Source organism: Furipterus horrens, unplaced genomic scaffold (assembly GCF_987537825.1).
Source record: "Furipterus horrens unplaced genomic scaffold, mFurHor1.1.pri manual_scaffold_5, whole genome shotgun sequence".
NCBI classification, from domain to species: Eukaryota; Metazoa; Chordata; class Mammalia; order Chiroptera; family Furipteridae; genus Furipterus; species Furipterus horrens.
Window position 1 is genome coordinate 13,529,094 of NW_028327175.1, and position 22,703 is coordinate 13,551,796.

The 22,703-nt window shown below is 46.3% G+C and overlaps 1 protein-coding gene across 1 annotated transcript in view; it reads left to right on the forward strand.

The window, feature by feature from the left end:
* MTMR12 (myotubularin related protein 12) overlaps positions 1-22,308 on the forward strand; it is a 59,334-nt gene extending 37,026 nt beyond the window's left edge. Inside the window, exons 8-16 of the mRNA XM_090276195.1 lie at positions 558-633; positions 6,524-6,630; positions 7,287-7,411; positions 8,683-8,761; positions 10,143-10,213; positions 12,629-12,801; positions 14,808-14,975; positions 15,874-16,035; positions 19,201-22,308. Coding sequence (XP_090132321.1) covers positions 558-633; positions 6,524-6,630; positions 7,287-7,411; positions 8,683-8,761; positions 10,143-10,213; positions 12,629-12,801; positions 14,808-14,975; positions 15,874-16,035; positions 19,201-19,770 — 1,531 coding nt within the window. The 3' untranslated portion in view covers positions 19,771-22,308. The remainder of the gene's footprint in view (positions 1-557; positions 634-6,523; positions 6,631-7,286; positions 7,412-8,682; positions 8,762-10,142; positions 10,214-12,628; positions 12,802-14,807; positions 14,976-15,873; positions 16,036-19,200) is intronic.
* The last annotated feature ends 395 nt before the right edge of the window (positions 22,309-22,703 follow it).

Below are 22,703 nucleotides of genomic sequence, written 5' to 3' on the forward strand. Positions count from 1 at the left end.
ATGGGAAAGGCCTTAGTAACGCTGTGTCTCAGTTTCTTATCTGTCAAATGGAAATTATAATAGTACATGCTGCATAGTGATGTTGGGAAGATTAAATGAATAGTTCTTGTTAAGTAATGAGAACAGAATCTGACATATATTCAATAGAAACACGTGCTGTTAGAACACTTGATTAAATGGGCAGTAGTCATATTAGTCTGACAGCAACACAAGTGCTTGTATTGTCACTATATATGATGAGAAAGATCACTCCCAGTTTTGGAATTCATGTACTTTTAGATATCACATATTCCAATACCCTCATTCTATGGATGAGAGAACTGACCCAGAGAGGTGGAGAAATTTATCTGTACTTACCAGAATCAGAGGCAGAGCTAGAATTTGAACTCAGATTCTCAACTGATTTGGCTGGAGAAAGTTCATCTGTGCTGGTTCTTAACAGGAAAATGTGGTCAATTTCCTACCATCTGCTTAGCTTCCTGTGTTCATAAAAGTTGAGCTTTCATATTTAGTGAATTAGCTCTAGTACTAAAACTGATGACATCTCTTTTTTCTAGGTTGCCAGCATACTTTGTTGTCCCCACCCCTCTTCCTGAAGAGACCGTGTCACGCTTTCAGGGACATGGCATACCAGTAAGTGCATCTGGAAACCCTAACAGCCATGAGCTGCTCATCGGCCTATCTTGGCAAATTGTTCTACTTAAGCCCTTGGCTTTGGTACTAAAGAGTTTGTCCTTAGTCCAAGAGTGAGCCAAAAATATCTTAGGGACTCCCTAGAGGAGTCTCTTAAACACGAGGCTCCCAGGGATAGGGTTCTAAACTTCACAGATGCAATGGAGTTCTCAGCAGAGACATCTTTAAAAACTGTAAGAAGATTACAGATCTGTCTGGTGTTGAGAGCCAGCCTGATTTCACACTTAAATGACGTTGAGGCTGAGCCGACCCCTCTGAGAGTTTAGTAGGGGTTAAGATTCTTTTTGGCCTGCACAATTAAAACGACGGGTGTGGCCATGGTTTTCCCCAGAGACAACAGAAAGAGCTTACTTAGTTGCACAGAATAGACTGGGATGGGAGCCATATTCAGTGTGTCACTGATCAAAGAAAGCCAGACTCTGGCAGTTACTCTAGTTTCTAATGGGTGGTTGGGAGTTGCCAAGCCTGCAAGAACTTAGTGAGGAATGAGAATTACAAATAAATGCTACGCTGTGCACATGACTGTTTCACCAGGAAGGTCACCCCTGTACAGGAGGTGAGATGTGAACACAGGGGTCACCAGCCCAGGAGCATGTGCGGGCTGGGTGAGTAGTGAGCGGGGCCCTGGCAGTGAACCCTGGCGGCTGCTCCTGTGGGCCAGCAGGTGTGCTGTGTGGGAATATGGGCCTGGTCCTGCCAGGTGCCCGGGCTTCTCAGGGGCAACCTCAGATACAGACTTTTATGTGAGCTTTTTTGATTTCTAAATATGTACATTGGATTCAAAGGTTTAAAAAACATGTCTTTGGGCACAAGTTGGCTCATGTCCCACCGGTTTGTAACCTTTAATTTAGAGTAGTAGTTCTCAAACTTCCCGGTCTCAGGACGTTGAACACTCTTAAAAATGATTGAGGATCCCAAAGAGTTTTTGTTTATGTGGTTGTATCTATTGATATTTGCCATATTAAAAATTAAAACTGAAACATTAAAAAATTATTTTAGTGATAAACTCATAACCTGATAATGTAAATAACATATTTCTATGAAAACTAACTATGTTGTCCAAAGTTTTAAATAAGAGAAGACTAGCCCTGTTTTACATTTTTGAAAATAGAAGACAGCTGGATTCTTTTATATGCTTCTTTCCACTAGTCTGCTATGGTATGGTAGGCTTTGGACGAAGTACATAGCGAAAAGTCCAGCCTAACAGCTATGTACTTGGGAAAAGAAGGACTATTTAATATAATAGCCTTTCCCAATAATTGAGAATATTATTCTTTAATGGTACACCAAAAAATTGATCAGTAGTAGTTTCATAAAGGTTAATTGCAGTTAGGAACCTGAAAACAATCAACAAACTTCATTCTCTGCTAAGTTAAAATCCATCTTGTACTTTATCTGGATCTTAAAACATGCATGATTTTATAACATAATACATTGATCATCTGGAAAATACCGGTTCACTAGGTAATACAGATTGTCCAGATATTGACATTTCCTTATGTAATGTGAAAATCACATTCATTTATATCACTGTCTCATCAGCAAAATCTTTAAATATTGGAAAGCTATCCAGCCAAAAAGGCAGAGACTAGTTTTCCAAAATTCTAATTTTTACTTGGAAATTAAATTTTTATCATTGGTGACAATTTGTCAGTTGTTTTTCTTGAAGTGATAGGTTCACTCATTCTTTTTTATTTTTTAAAGAATGGCTGCCAGTTACCAAAGTCTGAACACCCATAATTTGTCTATCAATCACTCATTCTGTCAATTCCATGAAGAAAAACAATGAGCTCAGTTCTCACCTCAGTTCCATAAGCTCTTTTTCCTTTAGACAAACGTTGTATGTACTTCGTGCTTTCCTTCCATTTCATCACACAGAATATAAAATACATGTAATTGTCAAGGTTAATAAAATTAATAATTCTTAGTCCCTCATCAAGGACATCGTCCAGTGAAGCCGAGTGCGTTTTCTGTGAGTGGGTGGTGGGGGAGAACTCCAGGTGCGCAGTGCCGCTTGGTGGCAGTGCCTTGCTGGTGCTGAACCGCCGGCCGTGCCACCACCGGCAGGGCAAATGCCAACGCAGCGGAAAGGGCAGGTTGCATCTCAGTAATCTCCTCAGGACACCTGAAAGGATCTTGGGTCAGCAGACTGCATTTTGAGAATCACTGTAGTAGAAGAATGAAACTGGGGGTCTTCATCCTTCAGCCTTTCGTAGGTGCATCTAGGAAAAGAGGGTGTGCTCTGTGGGAAGAGACAAAGATGAGTTGTCTATGCACGTGGGACTAGGCTGCTGCTCTGTCCGGCATTGTCTGGAATCTTGGTGTTCTGTGTTCTAACCAGGCCTTGGGCTGAGAAGCAGAAAACGTTCTCAGCCCTGAGTGAGGAGCTGGCAGGCAGCGTAACTGATAGAAACTAGGAAGGTGTTCTCACTGTGTCAGGTCGCTGGCCTTAACTCTGTGTCCTGAAAGTCATTAGTGGAGTTTACGTGAATAAACAGCAGAAAAATATTATACAAGATAGACTTTATACATTTATTCAGGGAACACAGAATTTCCAATACAAATAGCATAAAATTTACCACTAGTGAGGTTTAGTATATTCACAATCTTGTGCAACTAGTAGTTCCAGAACATTCCTTATCTCCATGCTTTTTCACCTCGTCTTCTTTTCTGCCTTCGCTTCCTCTTCAGGGAAGCCTCCATCATTTGTAATTCCAGTCATACTTTTGCTGCTTTTCTGGAATCTTCGGCTTTCCAACCCAGAGTATTTACTTTTTTTCCTCCCTCCCTCCCTCCCTTCCTTCCTTTCTTAACATGGCTGTAGATTATTTACACCAAACAGCACAGCGTACGTAATGGAATCTATGGAAACTGCTGCCTGGCCTTGGCTGGGTCCTTGCTCTTCCCAGCTGTCTAGCCAGTTGTGGAACTCCTGGTGCCTGCATCATTCTTCCCTGGGGCTGCTGTAAGCATTTCTCATTCTCTTTAAGTTTGTGATGCTATTCTGAACTCTTCACTCTCAGAGACTATCCTTCCCATTCCTTTAGTGGGATTTTAGCAATTACAGGATGCCCCTCAACTTCCTCCTTTTCCACCTCCTGGTCTTCTCTGTGCTCCTTTTTCCTGCATCTGGAATCCAAATGCCTTGCGAGGGCCCTTGCTCTGTCTGGAACCTGCTTCCGCAGTCTTCCTGTCATAGGTGTACCTTTCCGCAGTCCTCCCTCCTTAAAGGCGTCCTCAGCTGCCCCCTAACCCGAAGAAGCCCTTCCTCAGGAGTCAAGCTACTGTCTCGTTCTCCTTCCTTGTGCTGCCAAACCTATGTAAAGAGTCTGAACTCATTTTCTCTCCTTGCCTCCCCGCTGCCCTCATTCTGCCGACTGGCGCTCCAGGAGGCACTGAGCCTGCGCGGCCCCGGTGCCCTGTGCCGTCCCTCCAGTTTTGTTTTTTTTTCATCACTGTGTGGTTGCCTCTCACTCGCGCCCCCAACTGGGGACCTGACGTGCAACCTAGTCATGTGCCCTGACTGGGAATTGAACCAGCGACACTTGGCTCTCAGGCCAGTGCTCAATCCACTGAGCCACAGCAGCCAGGGCCCTCCAGTTTTGACACCGACACACCCCTTTTGCCTTTTGAAGTCCTGTCTGGGCCTTAGAAGCCCGGCACTGTCTTGGTCCTCTTACCTCCGTAATGGTTCCTTTCCTTACTTACGCTGCTTTCTGGCCCCCAGTTGTGCATGTTCCTCTAAAACTCTGTCTTTGGCTCTTTTAAGAGAGGAGGGACACTGTAAGATACATGAAATAATGAATAATTTCCCTCTTCCTGTTTTAGATAAACGGGATTAGCAAACTATGATTCTTACCCTTCGTCAAGTCATTCATACTAAGAACCCTGTGGCCCTCTCCCAGACAGAAATAGTCCCTATTGCAATAGGAGAGAACGCGTGCTTTTTGCCAAATTCCTGTGAGAAACCTCTCTCTGACCAAGAACTTCGATGTTTTCTACTTGTTTTAAATGGAGGATAGTCAGGGAATTGCCCCTTAGCTCCTCAGCTGAGCTGAGAGAGTTACGGTTGTGCCTCAAATAAAAAATGAGTTACGGCTGAATACCACCAAGGGCCACCCTTTCTGCTCCAGGAAAGGAGATAAAAAGGATTAAAATTGCTCAGTTGCCTAGAACCTGTCATCCAGTCATGGTGGAGTGTCTCCCCCTTTTTCAGAACGAGCTGTGCCAATTAGGGGTGCAGGACTGCTTGGGCATTCAGGGTATTGCCGCCTTTGGCAGGGAACTAAAAACTGGCAGCCTCTGCACAGTGCTTCACATAGCACTGGGAAAGGGAGCGGGAGGAGAGCACAGGGCCCTTTGAATTGTCTCAGTGTTCTACCACTTCCGCCTCATTGTGAGTCTTAAGGAGTCAAAGTACTGCTCGCCCCTCAGGGGACCCAGTGCTTTTTCGCAGTTTTGTGTCCCTTTGCCCTTGCTTCCTGGGTGGGCTCACGGCTCTTCCACGTCAGCTGGAAGTCAGTTCCCGTGTCCAGAGCTCCAGTCCTGCCTTCCATTCCTGGGCTCAGAACCTTCATCTTAGGTGCCTCCTTAATAATGTCACATAATGTCCTACTGGCACTAGACACCCTACATACCCAACGCTGATTATATCACTTCCCTCTGGAACCCAGACTGGTTCCTCTATTAGACTTTCTGAGTATAGTGCAGTATCTCCTGGATCATGCTGACCTCTAGTCTCTCGGCCTCGGCTGCTGCTAACATGTCCAAGGTATGGTTTATACATTGCAGAATGGCAACAAGGTGCCCCCTCTGGGCTGCTGAAGTCCTGTACGTTTACCTTTGAACCAGGGCCCCGATGGCTTGGTCAGCAGGGTGGGGGCTGGACCTCAGCCACTCTCAAACCCTTAGCCAGGCCTGTATACCGGGCACAAAGTCCGTAAATGGACTCACCTGCCCCAACCAGCCTCGCCCTCTCCTCCATTCCAGGCTCTCCTGGGCAGGTTACTTTGCCCCAAGGTCTGTTCTGATCTTTTTGTCTGCAAAACAGAGCAAACAAACATGAAAATGCCCACTGTCACTTATGACTATTCATATGATTTCTTCCTCTTTTGCACCTCTCTCTGTTCCTTGAAATTCTACTTCATTTGATTGGCAAACTTCTTTTCCTTTTTAGAGTGTAAGCTCCTTGAAGGTAGATCCAGGACCTTAGTCCTCTTTACTGCCTCTCACAACCTAATTCAGTGCCTTGCACATACGAGTCTCCTGTCAGTGTATGTTGAATGGCCAACTTCCCACTCTTTCTAGAGTGAACTTTCTCTAGTGACAGGAGCTACCCCATTTTTGCCATCCAGGTTGAACGCGCCCTTTACAGTCAGGCTGCTGTGGCTCTCTTTGCAACTTTGGGAAGCTACTTGGTCTCTCTAAGCCTCAGTTTCTTGTTGTTAATGGGGATAATCATGCCTCCCACAGAGTGAGAATTAAATGAGTTAATCTGTGTAAAATGACATGGTAAGCTGTACTCCAGTGATAGCCACTATTCCAATAACAGTGACAATATTATCTTCATCTGGGTTCTGACACCAAAGCCGCGCCAAAAGGTGTATGTTGGGCCATAAGCAAGTCTGAGTGTGTCTACCTAGACCTGTTTTGTTTTTTAAGACTAAATTAATTTCATTGTAACTATTCCTCAGCTTAGCGAAGTTGAACATATCTAGCCATTTCATATTGAACTTAAAAAATTTTCCTGTATGAATTTAAATGCTAAACTTACCTATTCCCTATTGGCTTGTGTATGTTATATTTGGAAAACCTTTATTTCTCTCTGCAGATATGGTGTTGGTCCTACCACAATGGATGTGCCCTTTTGAAAATGTCAGCCCTACCCAAAGAACAAGATGATAACGTTTTACAAATCCAAAAGAGCTTCTTGGATGGGTCAGTACTGTTGACATTTTGTTATTGTTCAGCTTGTTCTTAATTTTCAAGAAGCAGGGAATAGTTCTTGGTAGTATGTCCATTTCTATTCACCTCTAGTAGCTTAGTGCTTGGGATGCAACTTCGAGTGATTGTTTCCAGTTACTTCAAAAGGAATATGACACCGTCACTAAGAATGTCTGCTGCACTGTTTTTAGAGATGCACGCTGAAGCATTGAGGGGGAAGTGGCATCGTGTCTCTAATGTTAACAGTTGTCAAATCTAGGCCATGGTACATGTCACTGTGCCTTTCTTTTCTATTTTTCCGCATTTTTGAAAATTTTCAAAATAAAAAGTTTAAAAAGCCTCAAAATACATGAATTAAAAACAGAAAAGGTACAGGCTTTGGAGTTCCATGGCCTTAGTTGAAATCATGGCTCGATCAGTGGGTAACTTGCATGAGCGTGGGCCAGGAAGTGCGCTCAGCACACCTCCATTCCCACCGCGCTGACTGGCACTGGCCGTCCTGTGGTGCTTACCCCGTTGGTGAGGGCTAAGTGGGGGGACACTGCCAAAGCCCGTCACACAGACCTTGCCGTGCAGTAAGTGCTCAGGAGGAATAAGCTGTTTCTCGTTCATGCCAGCCCTTTAATCTCTCGTTACTTTTTGATACCTAGAATTTACAGGATCATCCACAGGCCACCCTATGAAATCGTCAGAACTGAAGACCTGTCAAGCAACTTCGTGTCCCTGCAGGACATCCAGACGGCATACTCTAAATTTAAGCAGCTGTTTCTGATAGGTGAGAAGAAGGCTGAGCAAAACCTGCTGTTACGTGGGGAAGGATGTACCGTGTGGGTCAGGTGGAAGCTGGTGCCCTTCCCTGGGTTCCTTATGGCAGAGTGTAGAGGTTCATGGCCACGAGGGCCTATGTCATGGAGTACAGGGCTGGCAGCCGAGGGCCGGCCCATTGCCGGCTCCCCCTCCACTGCCCTTCAGGCTTTCCCCTCCGCTCCTTCTCATGGCAGTGAACACAGAGCCACCAGTCCTCTCCTCTCCTTCCCTTAGCACACCCGTTGCCCATGGTGAACATTGCGGACCTGTGCAGTGCCTGCCTGCAGTGATGTCCCAAGGGAGTCATCTGCTTGTCTTCTTTAGTGCCTTATTGAATGGGCTGCCCCCACCCAAGTGGAAATATTTTACTTTTTTTCCTGATTGAATACACACACTTATGTATCTCTGTGTGTGTGTGTGTGTGTGTAATATATCTATATCAATGTAAAAATTTTCAATTAATCAGAAATGTACAAAGTAGGAAATGAAATATGTCCATCCCAGCCACCCCTACTTCCCTGCCTAAGCTGCCAAGCTCAGTTGGCTATTAATTCTTTTCATTCTTGAATGAGTCTTTGCCCTCTGAGATTTGTCACACTTACAGGTAACTTTTCCAAACTTGGACCTTTTGGCCTAGCAAAGCCTAACTAATTTAGGATTCATTCATTTATTCAGCTGACATTTGCTGAAGTTCCATCATGTGTACTAACTAGGTGAGGCACTGGAAATAAAAATGAATATGACTCCAAGGGAAACAGACGTGGGCACCGCTAACTAAAAGACGTTGTGATGCGTGTTATAAAATAGATTTGTAAAAAGTAGGGACCTGGCAAAGTCAGTGAGAAATATCAGTAGTTGAGATAGAGCTGTGATTCCCCACTTTTGCTTTCATCATTCAGGACCTGCAGGGGTATCTGCTTTTGATTTGAATTTGCAATGTGGAAGTCGTAGGCTTCTGTAACATGCAGGGCTCTCTGTACCAGGTGGACTGTGGCTCTTTGTCCATATTGGAGGCACTTTTTATTTGAGCAATAAAAAACCTGTTATTAACTGCACAGCCTTTCAGGGATTCACAGTTCAAGCACCATTTCAGCTGATGTTTTGAAGTACCCTTTACTTAAAATGGAGACTTGTGTCTGGATTCGCACTTGGACAGCCTGATTGAGTAACAGGACTTTTGTAGCAGGCATGTGAGCGATCCACCTGACTTCTTTACTCTTTTTTTCTTTTTCTTTTCAGATAACAGTACCGAATTTTGGGACACAGATATAAAATGGTTTTCTGTGTTGGAAAGTAGCAGCTGGCTTGACATAATCAGGTATTTCCAGCCATTGTTTTCTCGTGAATGTTATACTCCTCTAATTCAAACTGGCAAAGCAAATTGACAGATAATCTAAGTGTTTTATATTTCAAAGTTAAACATTCTTAGATCACATGTTCTATTCAAGGCTCATGATTTTACGTTAGTTATTTACTATGTGTATGTACATTTGTTCAGAGTTTACAGACAAGTCACCTGCGCACCAGGAGATCTATTCTAGACTAGATCAGGCATTGAGAGGAACGGGAAAGGGGCGAGGCAACCCGGGACTCTGCCGGAGGAGGCAGCCGTGCTGGCCTCCAGGGAGGAATCAGGGCGGCGTTGCGGCGGGATACGGATTTTGTACTCAATACCTTTTTAGAAGAATTCGGTGTCTTTTACGTATATTACCTATTAAAATTTTTTAAAAATCGTGATTAATGTCATTTTGTTATTTAGGGTTTTAGAATTAGGTTGAGTTTCCCAGAGAACAGAGTTATATTCGCTTTCATACTTCATATTTTGGATAGCTCCTCTCTGTTGCCAGTAAATAGCGGAGAGGGCAAAGATGGGAGGCACAGAACAAAATGATGATTGGGGTGAGAGAATAGCTTCGATCTGGGGGTAAATTTGAGGAAAGTGCGGAATTCTACCTTGTACCTAGCCTGGCATTTCCTCTGCTATACCATCCGTATGTTGGGGAAAAGCCTCAGCCCTCCACACTTACTAATAAATGTGTTTTAAAGAGCTTGCTGCAGGGCTCATAGTCTGGATATATTATTGCACACAGTGATAAGTGTCATAGAAGAACCTTTCTTTTGTGAGGCAGAGAGAAGGCTGAAGGCCCTTCACCAGGTGAAGAGTTGGGGGCTGGGGAGGCGGCAGCGTAGGCAGGGAGCAGCACGTGTGAGGCCCTCGTGTAAGGCAAAGCTGCCAGCAGTGGCTGCAGCTCAGAAGGAACAGTGCTTCTAGACACGCAAAGGGTTTCTGGGCACATTGGGCCTTTTCGGCCACACTGACCAAATTCAAGGTGACCTTGAGTTAAGCAATATGGACATGCAGCACACTCGCCAGGTGTGGGCCTTTATGGGTCTCACTAGGACGTACCACTAGACTCAGGTCTGAGTTCTCACTAAGAATTTCCAGTTTGGGAATCATCTAGGAGCATTTTTACATCATTTTTGGGATTCCTTTCTGAAAACTTTAAGTTTCTAATAGACAAATGAGTGTCGTGCAGTATCTGAATAGTATAAATGGTAATTTGTTTCTTTTGGAGGCTTTTAGCAAAAATAAAGTAGAAAACTGAAGATCAAGTCAGACTATCTTCTGAATTTCTTATTGTTTCAATACCAAGCTCAAGAACTGATGCCCTTTTTTCTTGTCTCTTTTCCATTTATAGACGTTGCCTGAAAAAAGCAATCGAGATTATAGAATGTCTAGAAGCACAAAATATGAACGTTCTTCTTTTAGGTAATATATAAGGACAAAGTGTGGTTTCCGTTGTCCTTTGTTGGAGACTGAGTTCTGCAGATACAGCTCTGTGTGATTGGAATTGTCTTGAACTGGGGGTGAACTAGTGTAGACATCCTTCCCCGTCTCTCTTGCTCTGACCTCGGAGCCCTTTGTGTTGGATTTCAGTGTTACAGATTTAAAGTACTTTCACTTGGAACGTGGCAGATCTGTTCGCAGCCCAAGAAGGAACTGTTTGGTGTCTTTACCAAAGCTCACATTTCCTAATGTTTTGGATTTGGTTTTATATTAACTCAGCTTGGTTAAAGTTACAATCTTTGCTAATCCCTTTTATGGAAAGAGACCAATGTGTGGTTTAATTGTTATTTTTATATGTTGTGTTCAACAACCTCGGGCAGTTGCCATAGAAACTCTGTGGTCCGTGACTTCCTGTTCCTCAGTGGGCCTAACCTGCTGTATATGAAGCCAGGACACAGACATTCACAGTGTGTGGAAGCAGGTGTAGCTGCCACACAGCGGAGATATCGCGGAACTGGTCAGGTCTGAGCTAAGGTCTGCCATCCAGGACATTTCAGGTTTCCGAGAGCCCCGCATTTCAGGTTTAGTAGAGCGTCTCATGCCTTCGTGCCCTTGAGCTTTTCTCATTTCTCTGACACGCTCTGTGGCTGCTGAGGTTTTGCCTTTATGGGCAGACTGGAAAAACTGTCTGCCTGTGGCCTCTGTGGCTTAGCTTTTAGTACATTTATTGAGCACCTACCATGTGCAGAGCTCTGTACTTCTGCCTTGTAGAGGCTTATAGCCTGATGTGAGAGCTGGCCTAAACATGTTACGGAAAAAGGCCTAATCAGCAACAACAGAGAGGGAACTAACTGGTGAAAAGGAGGAGAGATGAAGATTGGGGTCTGAGAGGCGGCGGGCCCCGGCCCAGACTGCACTGATCTCACACGCACAGTTGCATGAAATGAAGTGCAAATCTTTGGCCGATGTGGCTGAGATGTCACGTGCCCTGAGATGGACTACTGAGTTGTCTCTGGTCTGAAATCTCATTTTCTAGCCCCTCTTCCTCATTTCCATGGGTGTGCTATCAACATCCTTTACAGGCAAGAAAGCAGAGTCCCTTAAAAGGTGAAACTTATTTTGAAAACTGATAGCACTAGAACGTCAAAAATGAAAGCTCGGTAGTTCAGGCTTGCTTCCCGGAGGAGAAAAAGAAGCACAAGCAAAAGCCTGGCCCTGTAGCGCTTCATGGTCTGAGGCCAGAGTGAGAGTTTGAACGGTGTAGACACCTCCCTGCTTACAAGCCAGTCTCAGTTTCTCTGACCCAATAGTACCAGCACCATCATCCTCATGGACGTTTGAAAGTAGCAACTCGAACCGCACGTCTTCCTTTTGTAAAGAGGAAACTCTGGGGATGTTAGACCCTGACTTTTAGGATCTTAAAACTCTAAAGTCAGCCCTGGCTGCTGTGGCTCAGTGGATTGGGCACCGGTCTGCGAACCAAAAGGTCGCTGGTTTGATTCCCAGTCAGGGCACATGCCTGGGTTGCAGGCCAGGTCCCCAGTTGGGGGCGTGTGAGAGACAACTGACTGATGTTTCTTTCCCTCTCTTTCTTCCTCCCTTCCCCTCTCTCTAAAAATAAATTTAAAAAATATTTAAACAAAAACAAAAACAAACTCTCAAGCCAAATGCGTGGATGGAGATGTATGCTTTCATTTGCTATGAGTCACGAATGTGAAACGAGGATGGCAGTGGAGCTGTCAGCGGATGGGAGTGTGCAGTGCACTCCGGGGTGGGCACGTGGAAATAGGCCTCAGCGGGCTTTTCCTCTCAGCCAGGCAACGAGCAGCAGGCCCTTCTGCTCCTTAGACGGAAACAGAAAGAGTCATGGAGCTGAGAATAGGTGCATTTAGGTGCAGTCCAGAAATACTTAACTTTCTCCAGAGCAGAGGGAGTGGAGGGAGAGTTCTGAGAGGAGTCCGCAAGGCAGCTGAGCCTCGTAACAGTGAGTTCAGGGATGGAGACTTCGACACACTAGCCCGAAGGGTTTTGACCTTGGTCTGCGGTGCCCAGCAGGTCACCATTATGCAGTGATCCACCCTCACTGTGTGGTATGTCTGGACGCCCACGTGCTGACAGTGGGTTTTCAGTGCTGCATTTATTCCTTCAGTGAGCAAATCCGTACTTAGTGCCGGTGTGTGCTGGAACCCTGCCAGGCAGGCTAGAAGGAGTTTGTCTCTCTGTCTGAAAACGTGACCTTTTTATTGTTGGCCCTTGTTTCTAGGGGCTTAGAGCCTGACTGTCAATAGCAGCCCTTGCTGCTGGTGACCCTGCTGTTAGCTGTGAGTTGTGAGTGCTTCGTAGGTTTTTAACACTCATATCCTCCTTCCCCTTGGCACTGCTCACGGGCCCTCCCAGAAGAGAACGCTTCCGACCTCTGCTGCCTCATCTCCTCCCTGGTGCAAGTGATGATGGACCCCCACTGTCGGACCAGCACTGGTTTCCAGAGCCTCGTCCAAAAGGAGTGGGTCATGGGCGGGCACTGCTTCCTGGATCGCTGCAACCATCTCCGTCAGAGTGACAAGGAGGAGGTGAGTGTCCTCATCGCCGGCTGTTTCAGTGTCTCAGTCCCTGCCTTCGATGTAGGGTTGCTGTTTGTAAAGTGCGTACTGTACAGGCTCAGTGGGAAGGCTGTGATCGGTTCACCGTTTGATGACTTTGGATGTTTAAACAGTGTTGAAACCCTTCCCAGAGAAAAGAGATATTAGCAAGTGTGTCCCAAGTGTTCTCTTCTTAATTGTATACACCAAGGGGGTATATACATATATCATGGTGGGAGTGATATTGATTTGTAAAACTTAAATAAAAGCTAACTCAGTGAGAGAGACTCCTATAGCTTTTGCTCAGTCTTTGCAAAAAAATGAATATTCAGGATTCAAGTTTTCTATATAAAGTACGTAACAGAAAATAACTTTTCCTTTGCACACAAACCTTTTCAGAATAGAGCATAGGGTGATGTTAGGGCCACCGGTTATCCATGAGCAGTGCACGTGGCCTCTCTGCCTCTGGCTGTGTGACCTGCCCGGGCCTCTGAGTTCAAGCACGGGAGTATTAGCGTTGTAGTTCGGTTAGTGAAAATGAGCCCGCCACATTGTGGTGTTCTGCTTGTCCTGGCTACAGCTGTACAGACTCCTTTGACTGTATTATTAATGATTGTGGCAGGAAAAATGAAAACGGCATTTTCTTTAATTAAATCACCTGCAGAGCTACCGTATGTTAGTAGCGTGCCTTGTCGTTTTTCTTACCCCAGATAATAAGCATGTGTGTCTGCGGTGCTGAATAGCTTGACATGCATGCTGTGGGCCTAGAGAACTGTGGCTCTGCCTGTAAAGCCTTGGCGTGTTCCTGGGAGACTTCTTTCAGAACTGATCTGTATTCATCTCTACCTCATTGAGCTGAATGGAAATCACGGTCTTCCATTCTTGGAATGGGCTTTACTTTTCTGGAAAGTTAATATGAAAGCTTATGGGACTCAAGTAATGTGATGGGCAGAGAGAGCTGATAACTGTGGGGAAGAGTGTGTTTCTATATCTGAGAAATGGGACAGACAGGCATCATATCATATGGGGGAAAAGTCTTAAGAAAATTTCTGACCTGCTATTCACGCAGCCCTCGGAGAAGCCACGCATGCTTCCCGAGCCCATTCTCCTGACTGCACAGTGAGGTTCATGTCTTTTTTACTCTCTTTAGTGATATTAAGCATAAAATGAGGTGTGAAATAAAATCGCAATATAAGTGTTTCTTCGCATCAACATCGACATAATAGAGTTTTGAAGGAAAACTTGGTGACAGAAATGACACAGCATGGACTTTGGTTCGGGAGTTGGATTCCCAACCTGTGTCTCTCTTATGAGCTGTGCGTGAGGCTGCGGCCGGCCTCTGTGAGGGAGAGGCTGTAACGTGGCCTGTCTTACCCACCGGCAGGGTCTCTGGTGGCTCGGCAGATAAACACTCTGTGAACGACAAAGCACCCTGAGAAACTACTCTCTGCTAAGACAGGGCTTGCCTCTCAGCTAATAAAGGAACCAGCAGTTAAAAAGTACATTTGTGAAAAAATATTAGAAACTCTTTTTGCTGCATCTGCCTTCTCTCCTGTCCTCTCTCTTTGGGGCTCTTGTTTTGAGAGTGGGGAAGGGGATATTAACAAAATTCAAAATAATCAAATGTAGTTTTTTTGTAATAAAATAAGGAGAAGAATGGAATTCTTTTGGGAGAAATAACATTTCATTTAATTGGGGTTCAAAATTAGTGTTTCCTGTCATCAAAATCAACTGCAATTGCTCATCTGTTAATGCTGATCATCTTTGCAATGTTACACGGGTAGATAGTGCTGAAAATTGGTACCAGTCCGTGAGCATGTGATTTCAGTTGAGCGTATTTGTCACTTGAAACGGAGTAGAGTCTGCTGCGGTGTCCAGAGACGACAGTGCCCAGCAGCGGTTATTCCATGACTGCCGAGATGGCTGCCCCTGTGCTTGGGACGGCTGGCGTTGGACCCTTAGTGCCCGCTCAGTAACGTGTCTCTTGTTTTACGTAGGTGCCTGTGTTCCTGCTTTTCTTAGATTGCGTCTGGCAGCTGGTGCACCAGCATCCCCCAGCATTTGAATTCACAGAGACTTACCTGACTGTTTTGTCAGATAGCCTGTACATACCTATCTTTAGCACCTTCTTCTTCAATTCGCCTCATCAAAAAGAAATGAACATGGTAAGAGCCCCTCTTAGGGACATGTGTGTTGAAGAAGTCGTGTCTCAGCTGTCGGATACGCTGAGATCGGTGGTCGACATGGAACTGGTTGGACACTGATAATGTACGAGGCCCTCACAGCACCACGGGGATCTATAGTCGTGTCATCCGGAGGAGCTGAGGCACAGACAGGATAAGTAACTCGCCCTTGGTCACACAGTAAATGTTGGCTCTGCGTGCAAATATTGAAGTCGGGGAATTAAACAGAATTAAAACGTGTCCTTTGTGAAGACGGTCAGACCAGATGCCTTCTCTCCCATTGGCCGGCTGCATGGAGTTACTCGGAGGAGCGGGGAGACGAGGCAGAGCAGGGAGGCTGGGCGTGTGCTTCCCTCAGTCTCCTGAGGCCGTGCTGCCCGGGGCTTAATGTAACCAGCCCTGTGCTCTGCCCCGCCTCCCGTGGGCTTCAGGGCTCGCGTGAGCCGGCCTTCCTGGAGGGAGTTTGCCAAATCCCACGGAGAGGTGGAAGCCCGGAACCTGGGCTTTCAGTGACACGGCCCTGGCTTCAGGCCCCGGCCCTGCTGCCCACCGGCCTCATGGCCTCAGACAGTTCCCTTCAGTTTTCTGAGCCTCAGTTTCCTCAAATGTGAAATTGCAAAAATAGTAGTGACTTCACAGGTTGTTGTGAAAGTGCCCAAGACCGCGGCTGGCATATAACCTGCTGGAAAATAACGTGTCCTTCTCCCCTGCACCCCCCCCCCCCCCGAAGCCCAGTGAACAAGCCTTTAACAGTGAAGGGCCGTGAATGTGCGGTCCCAGGGCGGCGCAGCAGCGCCCTTCCCGGTGCCTGTCTCGGAAGCGTGTGTTTGCTTTCCCCAGCCCTCCTGGAGGCCGTCGTGACCTGTGCTTGTCTTGGCAGGGCAGGGAAGGCCAGGATGCACAAAGCAAGCCTTTGAGTCTGCTCACCGTGTGGGACTGGTCTGTACAGTTTGAACCCAAAGCCCAGACGTTGCTCAAAAACCCTCTGTATGTGGAGAAGTCAAAACTGGACAAAGGCCTGCGGAAAGGAATGCGTTCCAAGGTAAGGTGACCATGTACCTAACCCCCTTCATCTGCTCCCCATGAATGTAAGGATAAGTTACATGTGGATTCTGGAAACAGCCTGCAGAGTTGAGATTTGTGATGGGCAGACGGTCAGGGTCCATGAAAATCCTCTGCTTTCAGCACATCAGCCTTTGTCCTGATGAGACACGGCTGTTTGCGGCACGTCACTGGGATGCTGCCGCCGAAATGTTTGTGTTGCGTGGAACCGTGGGTCCTACCTGAACGTGGGTGGTGGAGCACAGGGGGCTTTACTCTGGCCGTACCAGTTTGTGTCTTCAGTGGCAAGAGCTTTCTGCGTGAGGCGCACCTATAACTTCCGTGTCACCGCCTATGCGGTATCTGGCTCAGCTGCCCGCTGTATCGTCGTAGCGCAGAAGCAGCCGCAGACAGTACATGAGCAAATGGGTGCGGCTGTGTTCCAATGTTTACGACAGGCACAGCCCCAGTTTGGCCCCGTGCCGTAAGCCACACATGTCGAGTTATTGGGGTTGCATTTAGGTGTTTGTTCCTGACTTTGCTAGTTAGTAATCTGGAAGTTCCTAGATGATACATGATTTACGTGCCGTTTCCTGGCTCTGTCTCCTAGCCCAGAATTCCCCCCGTGCAGACCCCACAAAGGGGAGAGCAGGAGGGCAAAACCCACATGAGTGCCTGTCACTGCCTTCTCCCTGGCTGTACTTCTGATCCTGCCTGCCTGGCTCTCGTGAGGGAGGTGGCTGCATTCTGGAGGCTTGAGGACCCAGGTGAACCAAAGCCAGTATTCACAGAAGGTGCCAGCTGCCAGCAGCTTAGAGCTGCTGCTTTGCCCTTTGGAGGGTCCTCAGGCCCCAGGTGATGTTGCCCCACAGATTTAACCTCTTTCCTCCCAGCTGGACCAGGACTCCCTGAGCTTGCGGGCCTGGTGGGCCAGAGGTCCGTTTTTCTTCTTGTGCTCTGCCCCCTGGTGGCTGCACGCACACTTCTGCTCGCCGCGCGGGGATCCCAGAACGGCCCCAGGCCAGCTGGTGAGGGAGCTCAGAGATGGCAAGGCCCAGCCTGATTTTTGCACTGGAGGAAACTGAGACCTTGTAAGACTGGATTGCATTTCTCTGGCCAGGTCCAGTTTTTCTAAGTGTCCCTTCTCCTTTTAGGTAGCAGCAGATAGCCTGGGCTCTAGAGCTGACCGGTGGGAGAGGATTGAGTCAAAGAGTTGGCCAGTCTCAGATTGTACTAGATAAGGTCGTCTTGGGGCTGGGGCAACTGGGACCTTGGAAGCCTTTGGATTAGGAGACCAGGTGGCAGGCTTGCAGCCCCTTGCTGAGCGTGTGGGCGGCCTGTAGCTGAAGAGGCCGGGCACGAAGTGCTGCTCTGTGGGTGACTGCCGGAGGCCGGGTCTGTGCAGGTGTGTGACCTCAGCCGCAGCCTCAGCCCTTGACCAGGCTCCAGGCGTGTGGTGCTGTCCCCACCTGGCTTGTCTTCAACACTCTGTTCACTATGGACAGCAATTTCCAACCTTTTTTTTTATCTCATGGCACACAGAAATTCTGTGGCACTCCAAAAATAAGTTTTCTGTCAGTCAGACAAAAACATAGGTATAATTTTGATTCATTTAAACCAAATGGCTCTTGTTGTGTTGGCTATTGTCATTTTATTTTATTTGACAGTCTTAGGGAAAAGAGATTAGTGCCCCTGACTAAGTAGTCAGGTACTGCATGTTTTAAAAATTCTTGCTGCACACAAGTTGAAAATCACTGACTTAGGCGATGGGGAGAAGGGGCTTTCAAGACAAGTAGAGTTCTGTTAGGAGCCCACACTCTGGAGCTAGGCTGTCCGTGAGCAAAACCACCTTTGGCATCTGGTATCTGGGGCCTCAGCTCATTATTTTAACCTCTGTGCCTTACTCACCTCATTTGTAAGATCGCGTGGTGATAGTGACTTTGAGGGTTGGATAAGCTGATGTGTACAAACCACTGAGCACAGAACCTGGTGGCAGTCAGCACTCAGTGGCTGTTAGGTTCCACCTGCGTTTTTTACTCCTCTGCCCTTTCCGACCCACCTGGACACCAAGGAGAAGAGGGGACAGCTGCTGGCTCCTGCCTTCGGCTCCCCTGTCCCTGGCTGGAGAGTCAAAAATCCTAATCAGCTCTGAGTTGGGGTTTTCTGGATGATTTTGCTTTCTTCTTTATATTTGAATTGTTATTCCATATTCTATAATAAGGAAATATTTCCTTTATAATAAAGAAAACATTTTTACAAAGAAGAACAACTGGCAGAAATAAGTTAGGGAGCTGTTATAAGTCTAGCCTGAGAATAAGACTTTGTCTATTCTTATTTTAAGTAGATACCTTAGGGGTGAAAGAGTTGGGGAGAAACATCACCTTTTTTACCTTCTCCTTTGGCCACTGGAGATCCCTCATAACCTCTGACCAGTTTGCCCATCTTCACAGCCCTTTCACAGAGCACCCCAAAATAAAGCGCCTTGCTTTGGCTGCAGATGGAATCACCAAGGAGGAAAAGCCGTGTAAAAGCTCTCACATCTCTTCCATGCAGCTTGTCAGACAGGAACATCTGGCCAGTTTATCAGTTCCTGAGGTTGCTTTGCCCCCACCTGCCTCGTGGTCCAAGAAAACCTTTCTGACTTAGGCATGAACTCCCACTGGACGCCTGGTAACCTCCAAAGTGATTTACTGAAGGAGGGGATCTTCAGGTATTCAGTACTGCTTCCTTACAGACGTTCAGAATGCTGTAGAAGCTCAGTATTCTCAAAAAGGAAGCTTTTTTTTTTCCCTACAGAAGATGAGTAGACATCACCTCCAAACTCCCCTAAATTGTCACCCTGTCTTAAGTTAAACTTGTTCTTTGTAAGTACTTAGTGCCCTTGGGCGCCCCTGTGACAGTGGGGAAGGGAGTGGGAGGCTTCCCTCTGCCACAGCTTGCCTGTCTGTGTGGCTCCGGATGTACCTGGTTACACCCATTTCTGTATAAACATAGTACAGCTAACATCTGCATCTTGAACTAGACAAGAAGCCCCGCCCTCTCTGTGTGTTACAGCATTTTAAAGAAGATGCATTTACATGCATGATTATGCCCCTTTCTTTGTTGGGAACAACGGTACCTATGCTGTCAGGCTAACCAGAGATTTTATTTGTGTTTTTTCTCAAAGCATCAACGACAGCTTTCTTTGCCTCTCACCCAGTCTAAGTCATCTCCCAAAAGAGGATTTTTCAGGGAAGAAACGGATCATTTAATTAAAAACCTTTTGGGCAAGAGAATTAGCAAACTAATTAATTCTTCTGATGAGCTGCAAGACAACTTCCGAGAGTTCTATGACAGCTGGCACAGCAAGCCCCTCGACTACCACGGTCTGTTGTTGCCTCACATCGAGGGGCCAGAGATCAGAGTCTGGGCCCAGCGCTACTTGCGTTGGATTCCAGAGGCCCAAATTCTGGGTGGTGGCACGGTGGCCACCATGAGCAAACTCTTGGAAATGGTGGAGGAAGTACAGAGCCTACAAGAAAAAATCAATGAGGGACACCACCACCAGGAGGCCCTCCAGGCAGAGGCCCCTTCCCTGCTTAGGAACTCTGTTCGCCTGTCGTCTTTGTTCCCTTTTGCTTTGCTGCAGCGACCTTCCTCTAAGCCCGTCTTGCCCACCAGTGGTTGGAAAGCTCTGGGAGATGAAGAAGATCTGGCCAAACGAGAAGATGAGTTCGTGGATCTAGGGGATGTCTGACCTCTCTGTTCAGTGGAGACCGGAACGGGAGTCCAGCACGTTGACCTCTGAACTGGTGTGTAACGCTAATGCTTGCTGCTGGGAGAGTGGACGGACTATCGGTCAAGCTCTGTAGGTGGAAACCTGGGCCTTCCGGAAAAGAGCTGGTTCTCGTTTTTTTTTAATGGTCCTGAAAGACTATGCAATTAAAACCATATCGCTAGTATTATTAATTGAAAGGAATTACTACTTGACTCATAATAGGATTCCAGCTATTATGTGATGCTTAAGTATTACACAGATTCTGCAGTAGCTGGTTTACTACTAAAAAGGGCTTCAGTAAGATATTCTCGGACTCAGTTCTTTCTTCAGATCCTTTCTGTGCCAAGATAATTTATCCAGTCACTGGGACTAGTCACCGTCTCTAACCCATCTCGGTTCGGAGCAAGTTCAGCTTTATGTGATGTGTGTATGGCGAATGGGAAGATTCAGATAGAGGTATTGAGATGCCTGGCATGTACCTAAACAAGCCCCAGCATTTTTCCTTTCTGTACTCGCTTGCCTATAGCAGAGCTGCAGAAATCCCACCAATGTCTCCCATCCTGCTTAGACTGTGTCACTTTGTGTGGGGTGCTGGGCGAGCCAGCCACATCACCCTTTTGCATGTGCTGATGCCTCCAGGTCTCTCTGCTGGCTCCATACCACTTACCACGTTCCTCCATGCTGTTCCCTCTGGTGCACATGGTCCTGGGTCATGCTGCTAACCATGCTGGTTAAATGGGAGGACTCTTTGGTCTGCCCAGAGGAGCTTCTGTGCTCTGGAGGCTCTCGGTGTTTGCAAGTACAGTGGCACCTCAGGACTCGCCCTGAGTTCATTCCGAGCAGTGGGGAGCAAGTGACGAGTGATGATGCACCTTCTCTGGCGATGTGGCATCTGACTCATCCCAGACCTAGCAAGTGTGATGGGTGGCGAGCAAGTGCTGAGAGCTGAAACATTTTTTCTCGTCAAAATGGGACAAGTACCAGGTTTGACGAGTCCTGAAGCTGACGAGTACCGAGGTGCCACTGTAGTTGCTTTGCCTTTCCTAGCAGCATGCCGAGGCCTCAGAGCCCTGGTGGCCGTGGCCCCTGCAGCAGCCCCTCCAAGTGTGCCTCCACATTCTTGTCACCTGGCAGACTGACGAGGATCGCTTTTGAACGTGGCTTTCATAGGGAAGCAGCTAAGCATAGATATCAGAAGGGATGGTTATCGTATAGTACCTCAGCAACTTAAAAAGCCATAGAAGAAACTTAACTCTGTCTGGGAACCTTGCATCTGCTGTCTAAATGATCTATATTTTTAAATGCAGGAAAGTACACTTTGTAAGGACCAGTTTTTTCATTCCCAATGGAACCCTATATATCCCACTAAAGGAAGCGGGGGGGTGGGGTGGGAATCTAAGGTTAGAGTATTTCAAATGGGATGTTTGCCTTTTATATACATTTGCTCTCTGGTATAGATCCCAATATCAATATTACATGTTTAGAAAAACTTCATTGCTCAAGGTTAATAGGAAGTTTTGAAACTATTGACAAAGAAGAGCTTCTCAGTTTGCACTGAATCGTCTCTTATACATACCAGACACCGCTTTGCTGTCCTCCCACTCCATGGGGACCCACGGGTGGGCCAGGGTCGTCAGCTGAGATGACCAGAGGCGGAGGGAGGGTAGGGCTCATGCACTGGGGCCAAGCGCACGTCCAGTCTCAGATGCCTTAAGGTTCTCACCAGGGAGGCTGGTGTTAGGCTTGCCGTGGGGATTTTGAAAATACACCGTCTCACTAGCTACCTTCGCACGCTATCTGGGGGCCCTCCTGCACTAGCGCGCCTCCGCTCTCGGCCCCAGTGTTCCCCACGTATGCTGGGGAGCTAACTATTTCTGTTACCACATTGTAACATGAATATTTATACAGTGCCCTCTTCAGCCTTAGCCTCTTAGTCATTTTCATTCCAGAAATGCCCAGTGTGATGTTTTCACTTCACAAAGATGGTTTAAAGATACAAGGTCATGGCCCTTGTCATAGCAGTTGAATGTGCATTGAAATATTTTTCTATGATTTAAAGAAAACTACAGTAGAAAAATAAGCTGTTATAACATGGAAGGTCATGACAATTTATGTATTTATATTTGAAATCAGATTTCTATGAACTTGTATTTGTGTACAGAATTCTTAGTGGGTTTATATATTGTGACATTTTTATTCAAGATTGAAATGTGGGGTATGCTTAACAAAGCTGAAATGGGACCTTTTTTTTTTTTTAATGCTGCACTGTGCAAGTTTGGAAATGTACATTAATTTACTGTATATAATATCTTGAGTTTGTTTATACCTCCAAGTTTTTACACTGAAGATAAGTTAGCTTTAATTACATTCAAAGCTTTTTTTTTTTAAATGGAATAAGCTGTTGGGCTAAATCTGTATAAATGTGCTTTTTATCTTCTGGACGTACAATGGAAGTTTATACCTGTATCTCCCTGCATCATATCCGATCGCAGAAATTAAAGCACAACTTACCAGCAATACTGTATTCAGTGTGGTTGATAAAACGTGGGATAATTACCTCTACTCATTCTGTGTGTGTGTGTGTGTGTGTGTTTGGTTGGAGGTAGTAGAACATCAATATTTAAAATATTTAAAATTTCAAGTGGTAATAAAAGACTATGATGAAAAATAAAATGAGGGAGGAGGTCTGTCAGAGTGTGACTCGAGGAAGTAGTTAGTGTTTTATCCCTGAAGTTAAATATTCCTGCCTGTCTCCTTTGGTGGGGATGTGTAGAATGAGAGCTGCGTTTTATTGCTGGGAGAGCCCTGAGTTCAGTTAAACCTCGAAAGGGGAGAGAGAGGCTTTCTTTTCCTTCCAGAGAAGACATGGAGTGGGCACCAAGGGAGATGCCGTGTGAGAGCGGAGCTTCTCT